The sequence below is a fragment of the Protomyctophum bolini genome (genome assembly GCF_963924005.1).
Source record: "Protomyctophum bolini genome assembly, chromosome: 22".
In the NCBI taxonomy this organism is placed as follows: Eukaryota; Metazoa; Chordata; class Actinopteri; order Myctophiformes; family Myctophidae; genus Protomyctophum; species Protomyctophum bolini.
Genome location: NC_137883.1, coordinates 21,112,642 through 21,134,997, shown reverse-complemented (window position 1 = coordinate 21,134,997; position 22,356 = coordinate 21,112,642). Strand labels below are relative to the sequence as shown.

Below are 22,356 nucleotides of genomic sequence, written 5' to 3'. Positions count from 1 at the left end.
TAAGTGTATGCATAATATGTATGACTAAGTGGTTCTTGACTGTAAAGTGTGTGTAAAGACACTGTGCGTCCGTGTGCGTGTGTCGCCGTGCACATTGCTTGTGCGAGCATGCATGTGAATGTATGTACGTATGTATACGTGCTGCTATTGTTGAGTGTGCTTACCGCATCCATTCACAAGGTCACCTCCCCATAGTCACTGGGCTGATTTACAGCAGGACTCAGTATGCAGATTTCCCTGACGGTGCTGCAGCGTCGGCGGTGTCGGTGTGACAGTCACAGCTACTCTATCTCACCGCTTCACAAACAGTGGGTCGGGTCCCTTATTTTTTGTTTCCTACAATTTGTTTTTAAGTATTATTTCAAAACTGTTTAAAAAAACAGTCCCCCCAAAAAAGCAAGCTCACAAGCAAAATTCACCCCAAAAATGCAAGCTCACAACACGTCACTTCGCGCCGCGTTGTGAGCTTTTAGATCGGCTATTTTCACTATAGGGTCCCAGGGAGACATCACATTTCTCTTTTGGGTCACGGGTTAAATCGTTTGGGAAGCACTGCACTATCTCATCCTAGATTTCAGTAGCAAAGTCATTTGTTAGGCCTGGTGTGAGAGTTGAGGAAATTCTACAGTATGAGGCAGTTCTGCATTTCCATTCAAGGTGAAGCCACATGCACGAACAAAGTTTGTTGTGAAATCCAACCCCCCGATCAAGGCACATTCAAAAGAGACAGGTGAGAGCCTTCTTCTCCATCCCCTCCTTCTCCAGCCCCCCAAACTAGTCTTTTATGCACTTAAACCCTAGACTTGAGTGAACCTGAGTTGCAACTCTACTTGGACGGTTGGGCCGCTTTTGTCTGTCTACACCAAAATGTCTTCTAAAGATATCCTGTTGCACATTCTGAGTTTGTAGATCTGCTAGTGTTGGCTAATGTTCCCCCCAGAATGTGGATGCCTGGGTTCAATTGGTTGAGCAGTATTCCACCTTTCAACACCACACCCTATAAGTAACAGCTTCCTTAACCTCGGCCTCTGCAGGCTATAGATCAAGACGACGTGTTTCCAATAGGTTACAATAGTATGGGCTTGGAGTGAAATAATGCCATAACATATTAATAATAGTATTTGGTATAATATTACAAAGTGCTTCTCAAACTGCAATGCACTGTGACCTTGTAGATATTTCCAAATAGCTACTGTATGTATTACAGTAGCTATTCTCAAATGCAAAAAAACTGTTTCTCAATTTGGTGGGGACCCCCTGGAATCCCCTCAAGGACACTTGGGGCTCCCCAGAACCAACTTTGAGAACCGCTGTTAGAAGGCATATGATATCACCCACATTTAAACTGCACTAACCAACTCTTGGGCAAAGTGCCTCTAATTAAAGTCATTTTCATCCACCACAAGCAGCAAACCTTATTTTGCAAAGAAGCAGTGATTGAGTTGTTCACTTGACAGAGGCACTGACTATTGCATTTAGGGATATCCCAAAGCCAATGAATTTTTCCTCCCCATTTCAAAGGCATTACTAAGTTACATTATATCACATATTATTGTAAAATGGCATCCATGTGTGGAAAACTTTTACAGGGAAAGTTGTACTATTGTAGCTAGCAAGCATGTATGTCATTGTAATTCCTCAAGCTTTCAAAGGATTGTCCCGTGACTGTGACTTCAGTTAGTCATATGGTTTATACTGTAGTAATACTATAACAATAGAGAAGAGGGCATAGTATACGTCCTCTGAGATATTCCCAGGCATGGGAGAGTTACTTGGGAACATGTCCCTTAATTTCTATGTAGCCAGAAATAGCAAGTTATTAAGAGAATGGCAGGTGATGGGCAGATTAGGCCGGCTTAGCAGAGGCCGGTCCCTTGATGAAGACACTCCATCATCCTATAGCGTTCCTCCCTGTGCCCTTTGCCCTCCTAAGCCCAATTTGGTACATCGGTATACGCCGGTGTCGCATGCCAGAAATAGCCGATCTACAAGCTCTCGACACGCCGCGGTAGCTTCACGTCGCAAACATGTGAATCGCCTTTTTCTGGCACGCGACACCGTCATATGACGGAGCATAAAAGAAGCATCATTCTCTCCATCCCTTGAGTTCCTTCTCTCACAAGCCTCCTTATACTGTACGTAGATGGTTTCAACATTCTGTTGTTGCTAGGAGACGTGAAACCAACATCCTGCCAAATGTTTGCACCACTAGAGAAATAAACAGAACATTGATTACACAAATCTGACACAGCCTCCCTGCCCAGTCTTTAGCTATTGATAGTAACAGTGTTGGAAAAGGTACTCAGAGTTTTCTTTTACTGAAGTAAGAGTAGCATTACCACAATGCAGAAATACTCCGTTACAAGTATAGCCTGTACTTATAATATAATATAACGTATCATTTCGATGTACTTTTACTTTACTTGAGTGTCCATTTTTCAATACGTTATACTTCTATACCACTACATCTGAGAGTATGTATTGTAAGTATTGTACTCACTACAATTATTAGAACATCTTAGTTATAAGATACTTTGTAGCTTTAGATTTTCCCAAAAAAAGAAAAAAAGAACAAAACAAAAGTATCATAGTACCAGTTTATGATGTCAGTCAGGTATGATGTTGGTACAGTGGCGTCCAGCATCTCCATTTTTGACATAAACTTGTTACTTTTGTATTTATTTTGGGCAAGCGTAGGAGGACAAGAAATGACAGCCCTCTGGCAGGTTGTAAAACAGATGGTCGAAAGGTAGGCATTGAAATTATAGTCATTACTACATGCACATAAATCAGTCATCTAATAGCATTTTTTTTAAGAACACAAAAATGCAGTTAGTCAATGCACATTTGACATTATGAATTATAGCTGTGATCCTTCCCAATCTGTCTTACTTTTAGGCCATGTGTCCACTGAAGACCTGTTAAAAAGGGGTGTTACTGTAGCTGTTTTGTTATGAATTTCCTATGAAATCTGACCTTGTTTTACACCCAGCACTGACATGTTCTCAAGTTGGAATTGAAGCTGAAGTGCAGGACATATCAATGTCTCTATGGGTTTTCTGTAATAGTCTTACATTTCTTATTTTCTTATTTCAAATGTATGTATCAATGTATGTAATAATACGTATTATTATATTGCTAACTGTTAATTTAAGTGATTTAACAGTTGGCAATGTCAGTGAATGTTTTCCAGATTTTTATTTCATATCTGTAAGCCATGAAATTCAACTCTATTGCGTGTTAAGTCCCAGAGCTGTACTGTTGCTTTGGTCAGCATAATTCATCACTGCGATGAACACGGGCATTGTAATTTTTCCCGGGGAACAACGTTATGAACCTCCACACTGTAATGCACATCTGGCTGGAGATTGAAAAATCATTCACCGTTGCCTCATAAAGATGTTCCAAGAATTACAGGATGAATTACAGTACAACATGAAAGAATTACATTATTGGACAAAGCAAGAGAATGGCTCTGGGACTTGTTTTAACAAGTTTTCTTGTTTTGTTTTGGCAAGATTGATCATACTTGTAAGCAGTGTTGTGCGAGTTGAGTTCACAACTTCACAAGCGCTAGCTCAAAGTTCTGTTCACATAGATTAAAACTAGAAAGAGGCTCATCTCTGCAGAGCCCGTATCTTCTTCACTTTAGACGTGCCCTCGCTGAACAGACGGACAATTCTGTATAGGCTGTGTCTTCTCGCAGGTTGAATCCAAGTTTCCATGTGGGTTATAGGGCTGTTTGTTGATGATGGTTCAGTGTTATGTGTCAGATGGAAACGCAGTGCAGATCCTGTGGCAAAGACGTTTGTGGGTCTCGACTTCTACTTCTGTAGTACTGTCCCTTTATCGCCGAAGGTAGTGGACGCAATTCTAATAGATTGTAGAATCATAGCATGTTACTAAGGTAACGTAGCAGGGAGTCCTTGCTTCAGGAGAGGAGGTTACCCATGTCTTGTCACAGACGAAGATAGTAGAAGAGTTGGGTCACTGCCAACTGCAGGGGCTAGATCCAATGATACTGCAAGATACTGTAGTTTGCTACCTTCGAATACATTTTAGTGAGTTCAATGATGGGAGACGTGTGGGAGACTTGGTGTTAGTTGGATACAATATACCGGTATTCCAATTTCCCGAGATTGAAGCAAAAATGTCTGTGTCAAAGAAGTCAAAACACAATGTTGGACATTAACAGCTTCCAATTTTCTGGCTTAGGTGGTCAATCGGATAAGAGCAATAAGACCAATAAAAAGGGAGATTGCCTTGTTTTGGTAGGTGGGTTAGAAATTGTTATTTTAAACCAACACAGGATTTGTGGGTTAATGGCCTGGTGTTTATAAGGAGAGAGACAAGACCATCTAAGGATCCAAATCTCCTTCAATGGGCACATGTACATAGTAATCAATCTGTCTGTCTGTCTGTCTGTCTGTCTGTCTGTCTGTCTGTCTGTCTCTCCTATAAGTGTGTCAATTTCAATATAACTTTTTTGGGGGATTATACAATTGCCATAGCTAATGATACCCTCATCATTATTTCGGGTGCAGTACTTAGTTTAGACAGTTTTTTATTTAGACTACGGTAGTCATTGGTTAGACCAGACATTAGTCCTACAACTACAACCTATCTCAAACCCTCACCCTAAACCTAACCTCCCACAGGGCAGCACACCTAAACCTAACCTTAACCCATGTCTAACCAATGACTAGTCTAAACTAAGTACTGTATGCATCCCCATTATTTCAAATATTAAGACATGTCACATTTCATATCACAAGCTGTGAAACTGTACTTGGAGGGGGAAAAACAAAACAAACAGCCCAGCATGTGTACTGGTAAAGACATCACATGTGAGCTGCTCACACAATCCAAAGAAAACCCTCGGACATGTACACAAGTAACATATCGGAGGAAAGCATTCAGTATCTTCATGTTACACTATGATAATATAGAACTGCCCACAAATACAAACCACAAGAGTAAAGAGGGAAAATATACCCAGAGCATCAAATGGATGCATGACTGCTGTGCTGAAAAACACATTCACTTTTAAATTGTTCTGAGCTTTTGGTTGAGCAATCATTTCTAGTGCAAACTTTAGAAATACATTTGTCCGGAAAATTGCAAAGCAAAAAAACCATCCCAGACTCTTGAAAAAGGAACCAAAAAAATGTACTAATCTCGAAAAGAAAAAAGAAGAAAAAAGCCTTTAACATATATATTTCTTTCTATTCAAGCTTCAGTGACAGCAGTCTGAAAATGGTGCAGCACGTCACAGTCTTGGTATCAGTTTTCGAAAGACTAGGAGCTGTAGTAATTTTGATTATTAGAATAATTATTTAACCATACCCTAGCATGTCATAATAGGTGAACAATCTGCGAAAATAGCAGATCTACGAGTTCATAACTCGTCGCAACACAACACACGTTGCAGGGTTGTCGACCGCCCATTTTCTGCAAAGAGATGGTGTAGATAGGAAGAGGAGCGGGCCATGTACAGACGCCTGGGAGACCATGAATGAAGTTTATAGGGTTTAAGTGTCTACGAGGGAGACGCTGCACTGTAGATGCTCTTTAGAGACACTTAGAGACACTGTTTGAAAGTAAAGAAATAGTGTAATCATTACCATACTGTCTGTGCTCCACATTCACCACTACACTAAAATATGTTACAATGAAGCTGCATTATTTCATTTCATTATCAAAGTGGTGTAGACCAAAATACATTTGTGCCACGAAATCTCCGCAATTGTCGGCATTCATCATTGACTTCATCATCGCGACTTTGACTTTTCATGTACAAAGCTCAATTCACCATTTGTCAGCCTTCTGATTGGTCCCTGACTGACTAACCAACCATGCAGCAGGCTCTTTCTGCCATGTTCAGCCCTGGTTCCGCCTTGTTTATGTTGAATTTGCTAATTTACAATTTACAATTTTATGCATTTAGCAGACGCTCTTAATCCAGAGCGATTTACATTAAGCAAGAACAAAAACATGGCGATACATCATGAATACATCATGAATCATATGTAAGCTATGGACATAACAGTGGAATATATCTATATAATGAAACTATACATATACTGTACTATAGTGCTATGTCTACATAAAATGCTATCTAAGTTACATAAGTTGAGCCTTTGCATTCGCCTGTAAGGTCGTTGGGCTAGGGCGAGTGCTATAGCAAGTGCTATGGTCCAAGATGGAGTCTGAAGAGGTGGGTTTTTGTTGGAATATCTTCATGATATGGAGACGTTGGTGAAGTGAGTCATTTATGCGCTCTGTGTTCCAGTTGCGTTCCGACAATTGCTTCTCGCTGGATATTGTTTGATAAAGAGACAATAAAATAGACACCTCACAGATTATTGACACCTTTGAATTATAACAATTGCTTCAGAATTGAACGACTATATGGCCGAGTCAAACTGCCGGTGTCCTTACAACAATCAAATATCTATTTTTGCACTCAAGACCAAGTGCACAGTGCACTGCTTGTGCTCAGGGTTCAAATTAAAACCCAAACCTTCATGAATGGTAGCTTTTAGCTTTGTATCTGCCTGCCAGTGTGTACAAATGGTTCCATTTGTACAGGAGTGTACAAATGGTTCCATTTGTACAGGAGTGTACAAATGGTTCCATTTGTACACTCCTGTATTTACAGAGCCGCAAGGGTCAACTTGATCTCTAAACTATCAATCACTTTAGCCCCTGGGGTACCCAGCATGTCCCCAGGCATCTGAAGCCCCCTCTTCACTGAAGCAAGGAATCCCTACTACGTTGCCTTGGTAGCCTGCTAGTACAATAGAACTGCATCCACTCCACTGTCACCAGAAAGCCCACCCTCAGCGAATACAAGACTGTACCCCTTGGGGGGGTCCCAGGCTGCACATTGAAAACCCAGTGCTATAATGTAGGTCAGTGGTTGGTTCTCAAATATTTTCATATTAAGGACCTGATCTGATCTGATCTCATCTGACCTATTTGGCCACTCCTGGACCCCAATAAGAGAACAATTTTATTATGTTTTTCTAAATTATAAAGAAAGTAACCGAATAGATTGGCTATTTTTGAATAGCCTAGATTATATAAGATTATATTAAATATATAGGCTATTTTTTCTGGGGACCTCAAGGACCCCTGGGGGTCCCCGGACCTCATGTTGAGAACCAGTTCTGTATGACGTCACAGAGAGTTTGTACAAAGAAGGCAACATTTTGGCACAGAAACTTGATTGATTGGATAGATACTTTTCATCATGACAGGTGACAAGCAGCGTATGTGTTACAGTACCACCGTTAAGACTGTGGGTGACGATATTGGATGAGCCCATTGGATTCAAGCATTGTGTTCTGCTTAATAATCCAAATCCCCCGTAAATCCCCCTTGGCCCATTTCAGTCCTTAGATTGCTCCTTGTATTTTTATTACGTTCCACTGCATTTTCATAATCCACCACACAACGAGAGAGGGAGAGAGAGAGAGAGAGAGATGCTGCTTTTTTTATGGGAGGTCATTCAGATTACAAGGGTCAGTCGCTATAAAGCCTTATGGATGAGCGTGTCTCTTTGTCACTATGGATAATAATTCTTAGATAAGAATTTCAACGTGATAAAACTGCCATGTGCAATATGATACTATATATGTACGACAGACAGACACACATAAACTAACAAGTAAGACGCGCAAACGCGGGAAGCGAACGCAGCTGCGTGCGTGCGTGCGTGTGTGTGTGTGCGTGTGTGTGTATGTGTGTGTGTGTGCGTGTGTGTTCTGTGTGTGATAGAGCTGCGCCCTCTGGTGGCGGGCAGGTGGTGTAACAGCGGGACAGACATACAGACACACAGACACACAGACAGACATGATCTGCAGGGTCTCATAGTTAGTGCTATTGCGTTCGCAATAAATGTCTAAAAAGTTGAATGTATGCATTGTCATTAGTGTGCATGAATTGTTTAGAAGCTTTAAAACAAACTGACGTTCTGATAGTAATGCATTACTGCTTGACATAAGGAATTACCCCCAATACTTTGACTACTCATCAGGCTGAGGCTTGGGGGAGCTCATGTTTCTGTTTTGGCACCTAGGTCGTTGTCCGGAGGCGACAACGGACAGATATTCACTTTGCCAGGCTTACCATGCATCATGCAACATGACCTTTTTGAAGGAGGTAATTCATTCAGAGAAAAATAAATAAAGAACTAGAAACACAACAAAAAAACGAGGAGAAAGAGCGCTGTCAGCATGCTATCAAGATGGCAGCGTGTGATAGGCAAGGCCTGAACTGTAATCAATCTGCACATGCACTTTATGCAAGGCTGCGAACGCGAAGAGCCTTTCAAAGACCTTGTTTTGGCAGTGCTCAACACTGCAGATACAGGTTGGGAAGGCCGGCTGAAAGCCACATCGATGTCTGGCATCTGTCACAAATGGAACGTTCAGACACAGAACAAGTGGCATAAAAGTCCTCGCATTAAAAAAAAGGAAAAAAAGTTAAGATGACAAAGTGTTGCACATATTTGCATCATGCTGTCGTAAGTGATTATATCATTCTTGTGTGGCTTTTATCATTATTTTATGATATTACATCATGGTACCGTCATGTTTCTTAAGATTAATTCGTTACATGATTTGCTCAACAAGATGAGTAAGTAGAGACGTCGTCTGGGGGTCAGATTGGTCGCCGGTTCGAACCTCGGTCGTCCAGTCTATGTGTCAAAGTGTCCCTGAGCAAGAATACCAACTCACAGGCGATCAGATCTCAGATCATTGAAAACGATAAAAAATATAAAATGTTAAATATGAAAGTTTACACCCTTGCCATCCAAGTGGTCAACTCCTACAGGTAACTGCTCCCTGGGTGCTGTATTAATAAGCAATTAAGCATAATAAGCATAAGCTTCTACTAATATTTAGGATGGGTAAATGTAGAGGACAAATTCCTGTGTACTTGGCGAACGCCCCAGCAACTCAAGGGGACACCATTTTATTATTATACTGAACACAAACGTTTCATGACTATAGTTTGTTCCTGTCCATTCCCCATTGAATGTTATCCCGGCGGCCTGATGCCAAGGGTAAGATATGCATCTGTCTCATTTCCTGCTTGTCAGCACACCATCTGGCATGGCATCAACATTAAAGACAGGAAAATGGTGTCACATTGTCAATCTCTCTCTCTCTCCCTCTCTCTCTCTCTCTCTCACACACACACACACACACACACACACACACACACATGGACAGATACTGCTCTAGCAGGCTCACAGCCTCCTATAAGGTTTCTGGCGGTGAGCATCTTGGAGACAGATTGACAGATCTTGTTTGTCCATCACTTGTATATTTTTGTCAGACTGTGATTGGGCTGTAGCTCCTGGTGTGATCATGGATGTTCTGCATCTCTCCAAAGCCTTATTTTCAGAAGACTGAGAATCAGACCCTAAGATTTTATATTTTTTGTAGAGATAACAGAAAGCAGCATATTAGTAATAATGTCAAAGAAGGACTTCTCGCTTCTGTACACATTACAGTAGTTTGAGTATAGTCTGAACTAAAAAACAGATATATTAATGTCAACTCTTCACTCGTCATCATTATGCCTCTAAAATAAATGTATGTCTGGAATATTTAGCTAATTGGTTTACTATTTGAAGTTAAGGTAGGGGTTTTTTATGCTGCACTGCTAGGCTTATAGGTAGACAGAATGGAAAGCTTCCACGACAACTGTTTGTTTTCCTCCAAGAGAGGCTTTATTACAGAGCTAGTAATGGCAAATACTGTGTACATAATAAAAATATTTATTCTGTGCAAGCATCCATCCACATCCATTTTTCAGAAGACTTAAAAGCCTGATTTATGCTTCAGTGACAATCTTTCGACACATGGCAACAACATACTACATATTTTCAACTGGAAAATATGTTGATGATACAAAGGCACTTTGTCCCTGGGGCATCATGATAATACCTGTCTAAGACACCCTGAAGTAAAATGTGCTTAAGGTTCTTGCCAATATTCTCCTTTCGCTCTGTTAATCTCCTTTGCTGAGTAGCATCTAATCTGGCTTCTTGGAATCATGTGGAAGTACTGTTGAGCACTGCCAGGTAGCTCTTAATGAGCAAAGGTATCAAAAACAGGGTTCATGTCAGCCCTTTCTTGTCTTTTTCAAAAGAGCACACTCTTATTAAAGTGTGAGAGGTGGTAAACTTAAGAGCAGCTTCTCCACATTTGAATTGTCCAATTATCTCTTCTGACTGGAGTATGCCATGGGAAAATGGGGACCACTGCAGCAACTTTATAGCATGCCCTTATTGTTTATGATAGGGACCAACAGCTCTTTGAAGAACAGTGCCTATTAATGTTTCACTTATTTTAAAAAGAAAATAAAGGTCCCTTAAATGAACCCAAGCTCCAGAAGTGAGTGCCAAAGCGGGACACACTATTGTTGGTTAAATATAAGAGGAGACTTGGTAAGTCCAATATAGAAAGGCTGTGTGAATCATTGACTCAGTTTCACCTCTCATTTGCAATAGAGCGTAGTCCTAACGCCCAGAAGTGAGTTCGTAATGGGATTTCTTTTCAATATAATTTTCACCATATAGGGTTTTTGCTTCATGCAGAAAATAAGGCGTTATGAGAGTTTCATATTTTGTTCTGCAATATATAACTCATCAATATCCCAACCATGAATGGTGAAGGCATTATGTGCTTTTTAAAACTAATTATATGAAATGCCTTTGTGGTTCAACAAAGCGTGTTGATTCGGGATAATTACCTTGTTGAAGCAAACATGTTAATATCATAAGCCTTTGTTTGACAGTTTGCCACAGAGCTTATTATTTTCTAAATTCCAAATCCAAAACTCAATGCAAAGAATCAATAGGGAAATCTGTGGTGGGACCTCATGGTGTGAGTAACTTCCAGGTTGGCCTACAGAAAGCTGTCATCCCCGTAGTGCTCTGTTGCTGTGAATATTGGACTTTGTTCTTTTGCAAGAATCTGATAGTTTAACACATGACTCTTGGGCTCTCTATGGTGCTAAACGTGTGTGCTAACTTTTGTGTGCATAGTGCATAATTATGAAAGTCTTGAGTCGATCAGACAGGCAGACAGCCTAATAACTGTCCAATTATGCATAGCCAGCGCTATATCATGTATAATTCACCATCTTATTATGAACTAATGTTTCTCGTGCTTGATTAGTGGAGTGATTCCCGTGGAATGTTGTTGATATGAAGAAAACAACATGTTTTACATGTTTCACATACTTCCCAATATAGCCACAATAACCACAGTGGCATACAGGAATGCAGAAACTGATGCACACATAATCCCATATCATGCACACGCACACATTCTCTTCAACTGCTTATCTCATTTGCGTGGTAATTCTTTTGCAGGTGACAGAAACACGGACGGGGCCGCTGGGATGCAGTAGCTATGACAATCTGGACTCTGTTAGTTCCATCCTCCTGCAGAGCCCTGAGAGCAAGCTTCATCTGCAAGGTAAACAAACGCAGCACACCGACAGCCCTGCACCACAGGGCCATCTATATCTAACGAGGGTTGCAGGAGGTCAGCATCAGGGTCAATACTTTATTTTAGCCCCAGTCCAATCCTAAAATGAAAAGAACATTCTGTTCATACATCAAGGAATCCTGTTAAGGGGAGTTTGGGTATGGTTTTCACCATCCGCGTGAATTGAATATCAATTCGTTTTTTGAATTAAGTGTGATGGTTGGGATGAAATTCGCTTCTGATTCTCCTCTGGGGCTTTGGGTAAGATTCGCAGCCTGCCACGTCTGCTCTTATTTCAGCACTACATGGTCTCTACAGTAACTCTCGACAAGTCCTGTCTTTGAATAAAGTAGAACAATAGCGTGCACTAGCTGTGCAAACTCTTCAAAGTGCTTGTGATGAGCAGAAGCTATAGCAGTTATCATGTAGGTTTTTGAGTGGTGCAACCACACCAAGGAACAGCAATGTCCCTATGGGACTATGTCCCAATGTTTAGAGTACCAGTAGGGGCAAAAGTGGCGCTGTTGTGCCAGAGAGAGAGAGAGAGAGAGAGATGCACTGTTGCCTGCTAATTAGAGAGAGAGAGAGGGGAGTTGCACCACTCAGTTCACACGGGTGTGATTTTACTGTATGCATAATGTATATGTTCAAATGGAGGAGAGACTATTAATACAGAATGTATGCTACATATGTAATGCAGTGCCTTTCACTATTTAAACTTGAATCCTGCAGCGGGGGAAGTTTTTTCATAAATCCACAATTGTAAATTGGGGGGTTAGTCCCTTGTAAATCCCCCCCCCCCCCCCCCCCCAGTGATAATTTCTTTGATTTATTGGAGTTTACCGACAATATTAAAAAAAACTCTTTAAGCAGCTCAGACTATTTTCAACTCTGTCTTCCCAGCCCTCCCCAAAGGCATCGTTATTGCTCTTCTGGATTCAGAGAATTACGTGGTCTGTCAAAGACATACTTTCAAGTTCCCCCTGCCACTTAGTAAAAGGAGTCTATAGGTTTTATAAAGGCTTTATTGTCATGGATCCAGTGTATTTAACTCAGTTACTTTGAAGTCTAATGTGTTGCTATCAAATTGATATATGACAGGCCCAAGAAGAATCATTTATCTTTTGGCTTGATACAAACTCTTGAGTGAATGGAACTGGTTTTCAGATCAGCTTTTGACTTGAAAGGTGTTTCCTTTCATATTATGCCAAAGTGTAGCTTTATATAGTGTTCTGCTGTTGACAATCCATTCTCTTTAAAGCGGCCATAATGTTTGCTTTCAATTAGGGGTGTTTGTCACCAGACTGATGCATTTGACAATCATGGCACTCTTCAAAGAGATGGCACTTCACACCGGCATCCTTAGAGTGCTTTTAGGGCTATGCCTCTCCAATACACTCATAATGATACTCTCCCTTGATTCACAGTACAACATCATCCTCTCATGAAAACAACATGCATATTAAGATATTATCCCTTTCACCTCAAGGCAACTATGTGTATTAGTTGAGCTTGACATTCAGTATCTATAACATAGCTGTGGGCCAAACCTTTTCAATCACTTTGAGTGTTTTTACTGTGTATTGGATGGGTGGGATGTGCTGTAGCATTTCAGATCAATTCACTTATTTTCGTTTAACCATATGCAGTTCAATCTATCTCCAGGGAATTATTTGTAGTGACGCAAGTATGCCAGATGGTGTGTCTTAGTTCTTATTTTTTGAATAATACCAGGGTTATATTTTGAAAAATAGCTACCCATTAATATCAAGAAGCACAGTACAAGATGGCATGCACGTGACATGGTGGTTGACAAACTGATGAGTTTGTTACTACACTCTGCAGTCAGCATCAAACCACAACAGCTGACCCCTGCGATATTCAATCACAAACCCTCAACAGTCAGGAAAGACTGAATGCTTGCTTGTGTGGGTGTGTGAGCGCATACATGTGTGTCTCTATACTTCTGCATATTGTCCCTGTCCGGCAGGGACTAGCCCCTCCTATGTGTGAAAACTGTGAATCAGACTTGATTGGCTAATCACCACATAGCAATGATTTGATTGGCTGAGCAAAGTACACATTGAGGATAAAAAGTGAGGACAGAAAAGTGAAGACGGAAAATTGAGGACACAAATTGTGATTGGCCAGCGTGAGATGATGTACGATGATATATGCTGATAAGCGTGCCCCTCACTTCACACGGGTGTGATTTTTCACTGACCTAAATCAATGCTATTGAACACCCTTTACTTTTGTGTTGGTTAAAACAATATTGAACCAATGAACCAAGTATTAAAAAGTGGTTCTGACAAAACCAGCTAACTCCATTGGACTATCAAACTGCCTGCTAACGCCATCATGCAAGTATCTGACAATATATAAAACCAACTTTGATGTGGCAGTATTATTTTTTTATGTTTTCTTCATTTCCTGAAAAAAAAGATATGCAAATAAGGGCTATATGCTTGTGCTGAGTTATTGCTGCTTTTTATTTATGTTTTATTCATTTGCAGATTGCGTGTTTCGGTGTTTGTATTCATATACTGTACATGTATACACATAGTATAAAAACCCAGGAGCACTAGAGCCAGTGGGCTTTTCTGTTCATTGGGTCTCACTACATTCATGGCTCTGTTGAGGAACCTGACATTCAATTTCATGAGCAGGCTGGATCGCTCACTGAATAGACTCATTGGACAGATGACAGACCTAGGCTGTAGTTCTGTAAGGTACACTTCTACCATCAGAGGACACTGGCATGAGTGCCTCGTCTAGAGTAGTAACCTGTGGGGCTGGGTAAATGTACTGTATTTTTATTTATTTTTTATTCTCGTATATGTGATACCTTACCTGCTGGGCCACGAGCCGGTAATAAAGTTTATATAGTTAGTTAGTTTGTCATTAGTTTGTCATTAGTTTGTCATTAATGACAAACTAAATACAAATTGATATGCAATAGTTTCACTCACAAGGTGACCACCCCAATTGTCCCTTAATCGTGTGCCAATGAACGTCATCAGTATCTACAAGTGAATTAAGAAAGGTCACATTGAGGGAATTGTGGTTGCCATTAGTAAGATTGAATTGCAATCACTCTCTCTTGTGAGTTGAAGTAATACAGAACAGAAGAAAGACAAAAACAAAGAGCAACATTTGTATGATTATAAGTAAATGCATACGGGATGTAGACTCTTGGCCATGGGGATACTCGTTCTAATGTGTTTCCTTCATCCAGGGCCACTTAGGAAAATAGATTTTTGTAGTATAGTATCAAATTAGATTAGAGCATATTGTGGTAATTAGCAGTCAATTGGCAACTTGGTTCATTCATTTGGGACAGTCTTTTCTTCTCTCTTCTTGTGGTGGTTCATGAAAAGCAGCCTGGACAATAGGCACGGTTGTCTCTGGGGGGGTAAAAGAAGACGGTTGTCCTTCAGCCCCACAAAGAGACCACATTGATCTTTATAATGTTCTCGGACACAATGCCTGAAATAACAATAGCAACAACAGCTGTAGCATTTAGTCATGATTCTCCTGCGACAACATACCATTAAACCACAAACCTGGTGTATTTTGGGCTTGCTATATTGTGAGTAAAACTATTAAAAAATGTTCTGACAGTACCATGCATTCTCCTAAAACAGAAAATAAAAATCTGGAAAATGTCAAACATGAAGAAAATAGCCAATCTAAAAGCTCAGAACTGCAATGCATTGTGAGATTGTCACTGTACAGTAGGTCGATCCATTCCTTTTAGCTATTCATCATACATTTTGACAAAGACTATATATAGGGCTTTTAATGTACTTTTAAAACTATTACCTGAGGAGAGAGGAGTTGAGTGGGCCTATGGCCAGTCTATTGTTCACAAGCAGCTCTCATCACATTTAATGAACACCCACCATGTGTCTCATTTTCAAATGCCCATTGACCTTTTACCAGACAATTAGCAAGAGTGCAAAAGTGCTGGCATTTAAACGATGGGGAGGAGACAAAGTGGAAGACCATGGATCACTGACAGCATTATCTATGAGTACAGTATGCACATGACACTTTCCTTTATTTGAAATATGACTATCTTGCGATACAGTGGCCATTGGATGCACTTGTGTTTTTATTACGAGTGAACATAATGTGAAGACTGTAGGCAAAAGTTGGCTGCTCTGATGTTGCTGTTGTTGATTTGAAGATATGAAAGCAATGAAAGACAGCTCAAACCTGTCATTGTGCATTAAGTTTAAATGTGTGGTCTACTCTAAACAGCACCCACATAAAGCACCGGTGTGCAAACGGTCAGCCATAATAATCATATAGCTTATTGTCTGTCCGTCCGACCGTGCCAATTCAAAACCTCAACACAAATGGATGATCATGTGCAGTACTGCACGTCTGAGCACAGTACAGTTTGTTATTATTTGTCCGTGTCAAGCTAAAGCTCCAAATGTTAAATCCCCCCGAGCTGTCACTGTGGGTTGCAGTTGAGATAAAGCACACTACCCTGCGGGCCAGCCACGCCAAACCACCAGCTTTCAGTTGAAGCTCACAGCGGACGGGACCCCTGAGATTTCAAAGGTCAGCTTAGAGCGACGGGGGCCATCATTGCCACTATAAAGCAGGGGTCAGGGTTGGGGCTGGGCCTGTCATCACGTTGCAATGTTATGCTAGCTCTGGTGAATGTCCTGCAAAACACTGTCCTGGCCACAGAGGGGGGGGGGGGGGGGGGGCTGACCATGAGTTAGGGTCCAGAGATAGATCATTGTTCAGACACAGCATGTCGCTGAGAAGGGGTTGGGATGGAGAAGATGGACTGTGCCAAGTGCACTCAGATCTCTGTACTCGCATTTCCTATCCACCGCTATCTTTTTTCCTCTATCGCAGTTCTTTCTTTCTGAAGTCTTTCTCCTGGAAACTCTCCTCTCACCACTACCTTTATCCATCTTTCACTCACCCCATTAGTCTTTGCGGCCTATTTCTCTGTGGTTCTTTCTTGCTCTTCATACTCTCACTCTCATTTCTTTATCTACCCTCCACTGAGCCGTACCATAGGTTGCTGCAGGATGCAGTCAACTGTACCATAACGTTAGAGAATTGGCCACCTCGCAGCAGAATTGGACAGATAGATACTGTACTAGCTTCCCTCCTGAGAAATTTCAGGAGGGCATGTAACATTTGCAGGTCATACATCATGATCTAACTTCCATGGTAGAGGTAAACCCTACATATTTTATTGACGCGGTCCCAGCTAGTAGTCTATACTTGATCCCCTCATTTTTCCCTCTACACCAATCGCAAGCTCAACAAATGTTTGTCTATTTTCTCTGGATGTTTATTATAACATGCCCAGAATAGGGCTGAATTAATTTGTGAAATTAATTTGATTATTATTATTATTTTTATTTTTTTAATTTACGCAATTAATCCATGCTTGGATGACCCACCCATACATCCCATAATCCCATCCACTCTGCACTATCTAGCCCTATCTGGATGGCATAACCAGTTGGTTATTGCCATAAAAAGCTGCACAATTTACACAGGCTCAAAACACATAGCACGACAACGGTGTGAGAGACAGAGATACACCATCCTACCACACTGGATTTGTTATAGAATAAAAATATGCATACATAGTTACGTGTGTGTGTGTGTGTGTGTGTGTGTGTGTGTGTGTGTGTGTGTGTCCACCTTCTGACACTTATCTCACCATTCCCACAACAATATACTGGAAAAACATGCCATATTTTGGACATAGTTTGAATGGTGATTAATCATGATTCATTAATTTTTAAGCTGTGATTAACCTGATTAAATATTTTAATCGTTTGACAGCCCTAGTTATTATTATTAACAATAGCTGGCCGAGATGGTTAACACAATCAGTCCCGGGATTCCTTCAAAATAGGAGCTCTAGGGTGGACGGAACCTGGTGGATGGATGGAACCTGTTAACAATAGCTGGCCATGCCAACCAAAAATAAGCAATGCATGTTTGTGCATCACTGAGTGAGTTTTGGAGAGAAGGCCACCGCAATGTTTTGAAACACCAAGTTTCTAAAACCTTAATCTAGTGCAGACACATTTAATTGCTCATGAATTAAATAAGGAAATGGATTTGTTTGTATTAGTATGCAGCACCACACAGGCTAGTTCAAGGATGCAGTAATAGCGAGCCCACTCCATTTCTTTCTTTTAATTAAACTTTTATTTGCACTTATTATTATCCTCCTTATTCGCCTTTGAGTGACAATGCTCTAGGTACCTTCAAGCATGCATCTAGTAAATGCAAACCTTCCAATAGCGTTTCTATGACATCCATGCAGTCCCTTCATATTTGTGATCATGCGATTATAATTTTGGGTTGACTGGATGCAGCATTCATAATAGGAGTTTTTCCACAAAATAGTCCTCTCCCACATAATGTGTAAGCCAATTACAGGCAAACAGTGTGGAATATCAAAAAGCTGTTTGCGGCTGATTGTTACATGACTCCCGAGATCATGTGGACCTACAGTACGCAATTTGGTGAAGATTGGTAAATGAACGAATAAATGAACGATTGAGTGCACAAATGAATAGTTCTGCAACAAACAATAACATTTGCAGTGGTGGAAAGTAACTGAAAAATGTACTTAAGTACAATTTTGAGGTACTTTTACTTTGAGTATTTTGACTTTTCAATACTTTTACTTCTACTTCCCCACATTTCAGAGGAAAATATTGTACTTTTTCTCCACTATTATTTGAAAACTTTAGTTACTAGTTACTTGTAGATTTTAATTATTATTACCAAACATACATTAGGCACTTCAGCCCTATATACATTTCTGTTGCTCCTGCTGCCGATTCTGCCGATTTTTATGCAGTTGAAAACTGGTAAAATGAGACATTCTGCATAATGAGTACTTTCTACTTTTCGTACCAATACCTTTTGTACTTTTACTCAAGTACATTTTGAATTCTGGACTTTAACTTAATAATAATAGTTCTACATTGGAGTATTGATACTTTTACTTAAGTAAGACAATTGAGTACATTTTCCACCACTGAACATATTTTGTGATATTAATTGTGCTGGCCACATTGTACAACCAGCGTCCCGAGGGGCTACATGTGGTCGAGGAGCAATGGTGCTTCTCAAACACATGTAGCCCCTCGGGACCCCTGACGCTCATGTAGCCCCTCGGTGACTCCTGACACACAGTTCAGGGGTCTGGCATGAGAATAGTCACACCAAGGGCCATATTGTAGTAACCCGGCGTACTCGGGGGGGCCACACGTTGTCAAGGCGCATCGTTGCTCCGATCCGAACCAAACTTGACACAGAATACTCACACAAAAAACCCCAAATTGCACACATGAGTCACTACTACCGCAGTGTTAGAGCTGTGTTTAACACTTCAAATGACAATAACTCAGTTACCATTGCTCTTATCCGTGCAAATAGGACTAGATGTGAAGGCTGTATAGTGGCCTGAAAATCTAGGTTTCAAAATGTTCACTAATAAAGGTTGCACACTCCTCTCCCTAAAATACAGCTGCTCCCTGAAATACTGTTTTAACTCGACCACAAACACGCAATCATGAAGTCAATTAACTGCCAGATCTGCAGTGCATACTTGACCTGAAAGTCAAGATGTTAGTGAAACAAAATTGAGATGAAACTTGTGACTAGCTCTTTGTTCTGCCTGTATGGAACAATCCACAGTCTAATAATGGCATGACTTCCCTGTGCAATTGAAAAGGCTTTCAGACAATACAGCAGCAAAATGAATGATTGCCATCTGGCTAAGTGGCTTGATTCCCCTACACACTATAATCTCACAGTAGAAGCTGAATACAGATGTACTGTAAGGTCTGGGGCACAACTATTAAAAAGGTTAAGGGGCCAGCCCCCCACCCCCAACACATCAAAGATGGGATGTTGTGATTCAGACTCTCCTTCGAATGACAGTGGAAAGTAAAGCTACCATTGTATACATAATATCTAGGGTAGTTTGACATAGTCAGTGAAATATTAATAGCTTCTTTATTTGAAAATATTCATTCAGTGTTACTGTAGTGCGGCAGAGTTACAAAGTGTGGTGGTGGTTGGTGTTGAAGCAGCCATGCTGTCACTGTATGTCGTATATGATGTTTCACACGACATGGATCGGCTACGTTTGTGGGGACAGAGAAACAGACAATACCTCTTCTATATGGCTGGCCTTTTCCGAGCCACTTCATACAGTACATTGAACCCTTTTTTGGTCTATGGCTGAGCATCAATGAAGTAAATAAATTGTTTGCATTGCTGGGTATTGCCAAGACAGAACTTAGCTACGATTCACAATAGTGAGATGGCAGGCTGCAACATGCATATTTCCAATTATTTGCATATATTGTAAAGCTACTGTATAGATAAAAAGAAACCTTTTAGACCTTTTTTTGATAGTTCTTTTTTATCATCTGAGCTATCATGGCATAAATGTGCACTACAAACAAGGATATTCTCTATGCTGCTATAGGCATATAAATGCAATATTAGGAATTATAACCATTACTATTTAGCATGCAGTCCTTAGGTATAGTGGAAGGAAGTTCCTAGCTCTGCACACCATCCTAAAATCTGCCATGGTTTGCTAAGTTTCTTTAGTTGACACATAAGCTAGCTGTGAATGTTGGCAACTAATCAGCCGTCTGTGCATGCGTATGCTAAAAGTTTCAAGTTACCACATTGCTCAACTGTAATTTACATATAGACCACCATAATAGGTCACTCTTTGTCACAAATACTGTTCTTACGGTTACATCACCAACTCAGATATTCAGGGAGTACAGTATGGAGACGTTCTCCCTCTCTCGCAGAACAATGTAGAAAAGTTGTCCATTGTAAAAAATGGATGCACGAAAAGCAGTCTGTACAGTAGGCCTATAGTCAGAGAGAGTCATGCTTCCAAGATGAGTTATCCATAACAAGGTTTTGAGTGGAGGGGATCTTTAACAGTTGTTAAGCATCAGGGACGAACTGTGGGGATACGATGCGTATACCTGTAGGCCTATGCAGTATAAAACATGACCAGCATGTGTAGCGTATTAATATGAACAGCATGGTCCTGGTTGAGCAGCAAGGCACTGTGTGACAGTGTGATTCACAAGCACTGTTAAATATATGTTGGATGACTGCCTGCCACCCTGACTGACCTGAATTAGCTGTCTGATGCCCCGGCTATGCCGCAGATGTACAAAAAAAGAATATAGTATGGGACTATGGGTACATTCCTTCCTTGAACATTTTAGGCAGTCGAGGGATTTCTTTTCTGTCTGGTCTGCTTTTTGTGAGCTGGTGTGGCTGTGAGTCACAGATAACACAGTGTGAATATAACAATCGGCCTCAGATATTCCCTTTTCTTCCTTTCACTTGAGTGGAATACTGCGGAAAATCTGACATGAAGGGAGTTACCTACGTATCAAAGCTACTCCTAAACTCACTTCTCTTCTCTCCCACAGTCAAAATTGATAGGTAAAATATTAAGTAAACCAGCCTCCTGGCTCGCTTCTTTGGGCATTCTCTAGGTATTTAAAATTATATTGTTAAAGGGAAATGTTGGCAATTTTCGACCTAAATCCTATTATAGCTTGTGTACAGAATGCATTTTGCAACGTCAACATTTTACATGTTCAGAGGACATAGAATTACATAACAATTGGTTTTTAAATGTGTACTGTAGGTAGATTACAAAAGCTTAGTTACTGCGGAAGACCATTTATCGTGGTGCAATAATAGCCTTTCTCTGCCCCACCCCTCTCCAATTGTTTATATTGGAGATGTGTTGTCAGCAGCTTGTAGCTTACTGGCTATCATCCTACGGTCATACTGTATGTGGTCTTTGTCTTCGTGATCTTGGTCAAAATAACCTAAATATTTCTATCTGCCATTAAAATATCAGTATTAATATATCAGTAAATTCAAACTAGCATTTGCCAGAAATCACTTAGTCTAATGCACCAGCCTAATTTAATAGCATACATTGCAAGTAGCAAATGATACAAATTCCAACGCTCTGCTCTGTTGGCCGACCAATGGTGTACATCCATCAGTCAGTGAAACAGCCAGTCAGTGACTTATTCAGCCAGTCACATCACGTTCATAGGGCTGGTCACACGGTCACACGGCCACACGGTCACACGGCCACACGGTCACACGGCCACACGGTCCAGCCAAAAAAATAATATATATATTTTTAGTACAAGCTTTACCGGAATAATATACAATGGGTTGGGAATAGGAACATACTGTGACATAACACCTGGCACCCTATAACACCTGCATTTATCCATGGGATCAATTCAACTGTGTCTGTCTGTCTGTCTGTCTGTACTGTACGTCTGTATCTGCGCAACAAAACTAGATTTTCCTAAGGCTGACCAAAATACAGTTGAACAACAATAAGTCCAATTGACTAACTGCTTTTAGGAAAGATTTTCTATAATTGGTATTTAAGCGACTTTCTTTTCTCCCTCATTAATTTGTTGTTTATTTATCTATTTGTCTTCTCTCCAAGCCGAAGCTTAGAAACCCAAGGATATTGGTTTGGCCTGATGCTCACTTTGTGTCTCCACTGGGACCTATAAATAAAACCAGCAGCCTATTGAGGAGAGTGAGAATTAAATGAAGGAGGGAATTAACGAGTGAGTGTTAAATAGCCAGGTCTTTCATCATCTAGTCATGTGAAAGCTCTCATCTGCTTACAGGAGCCGGAGAAACAATGCTCTCCATTCAACACTCGTATGATGCATCTTTACTTGCTACCATCCACTGCCTTGATATTGATTTTGGTTTTCCTTCTTCAGATGGGTGACAC

General features: G+C 40.6%; 1 protein-coding gene across 1 annotated transcript in view; it reads left to right on the top strand.

The window, feature by feature from the left end:
* The window catches only part of brinp1 (bone morphogenetic protein/retinoic acid inducible neural-specific 1), a gene marked incomplete at both ends in the record, with an annotated part of 103,356 nt that overhangs the window by 53,369 nt on the left and 27,631 nt on the right, over window positions 1-22,356 (top strand). Inside the window, one exon of the mRNA XM_080755795.1 lies at window positions 11,396-11,501. Within this exon, the coding sequence (XP_080611921.1) occupies window positions 11,396-11,501 (106 nt within the window). The remainder of the gene's footprint in view (window positions 1-11,395; window positions 11,502-22,356) is intronic.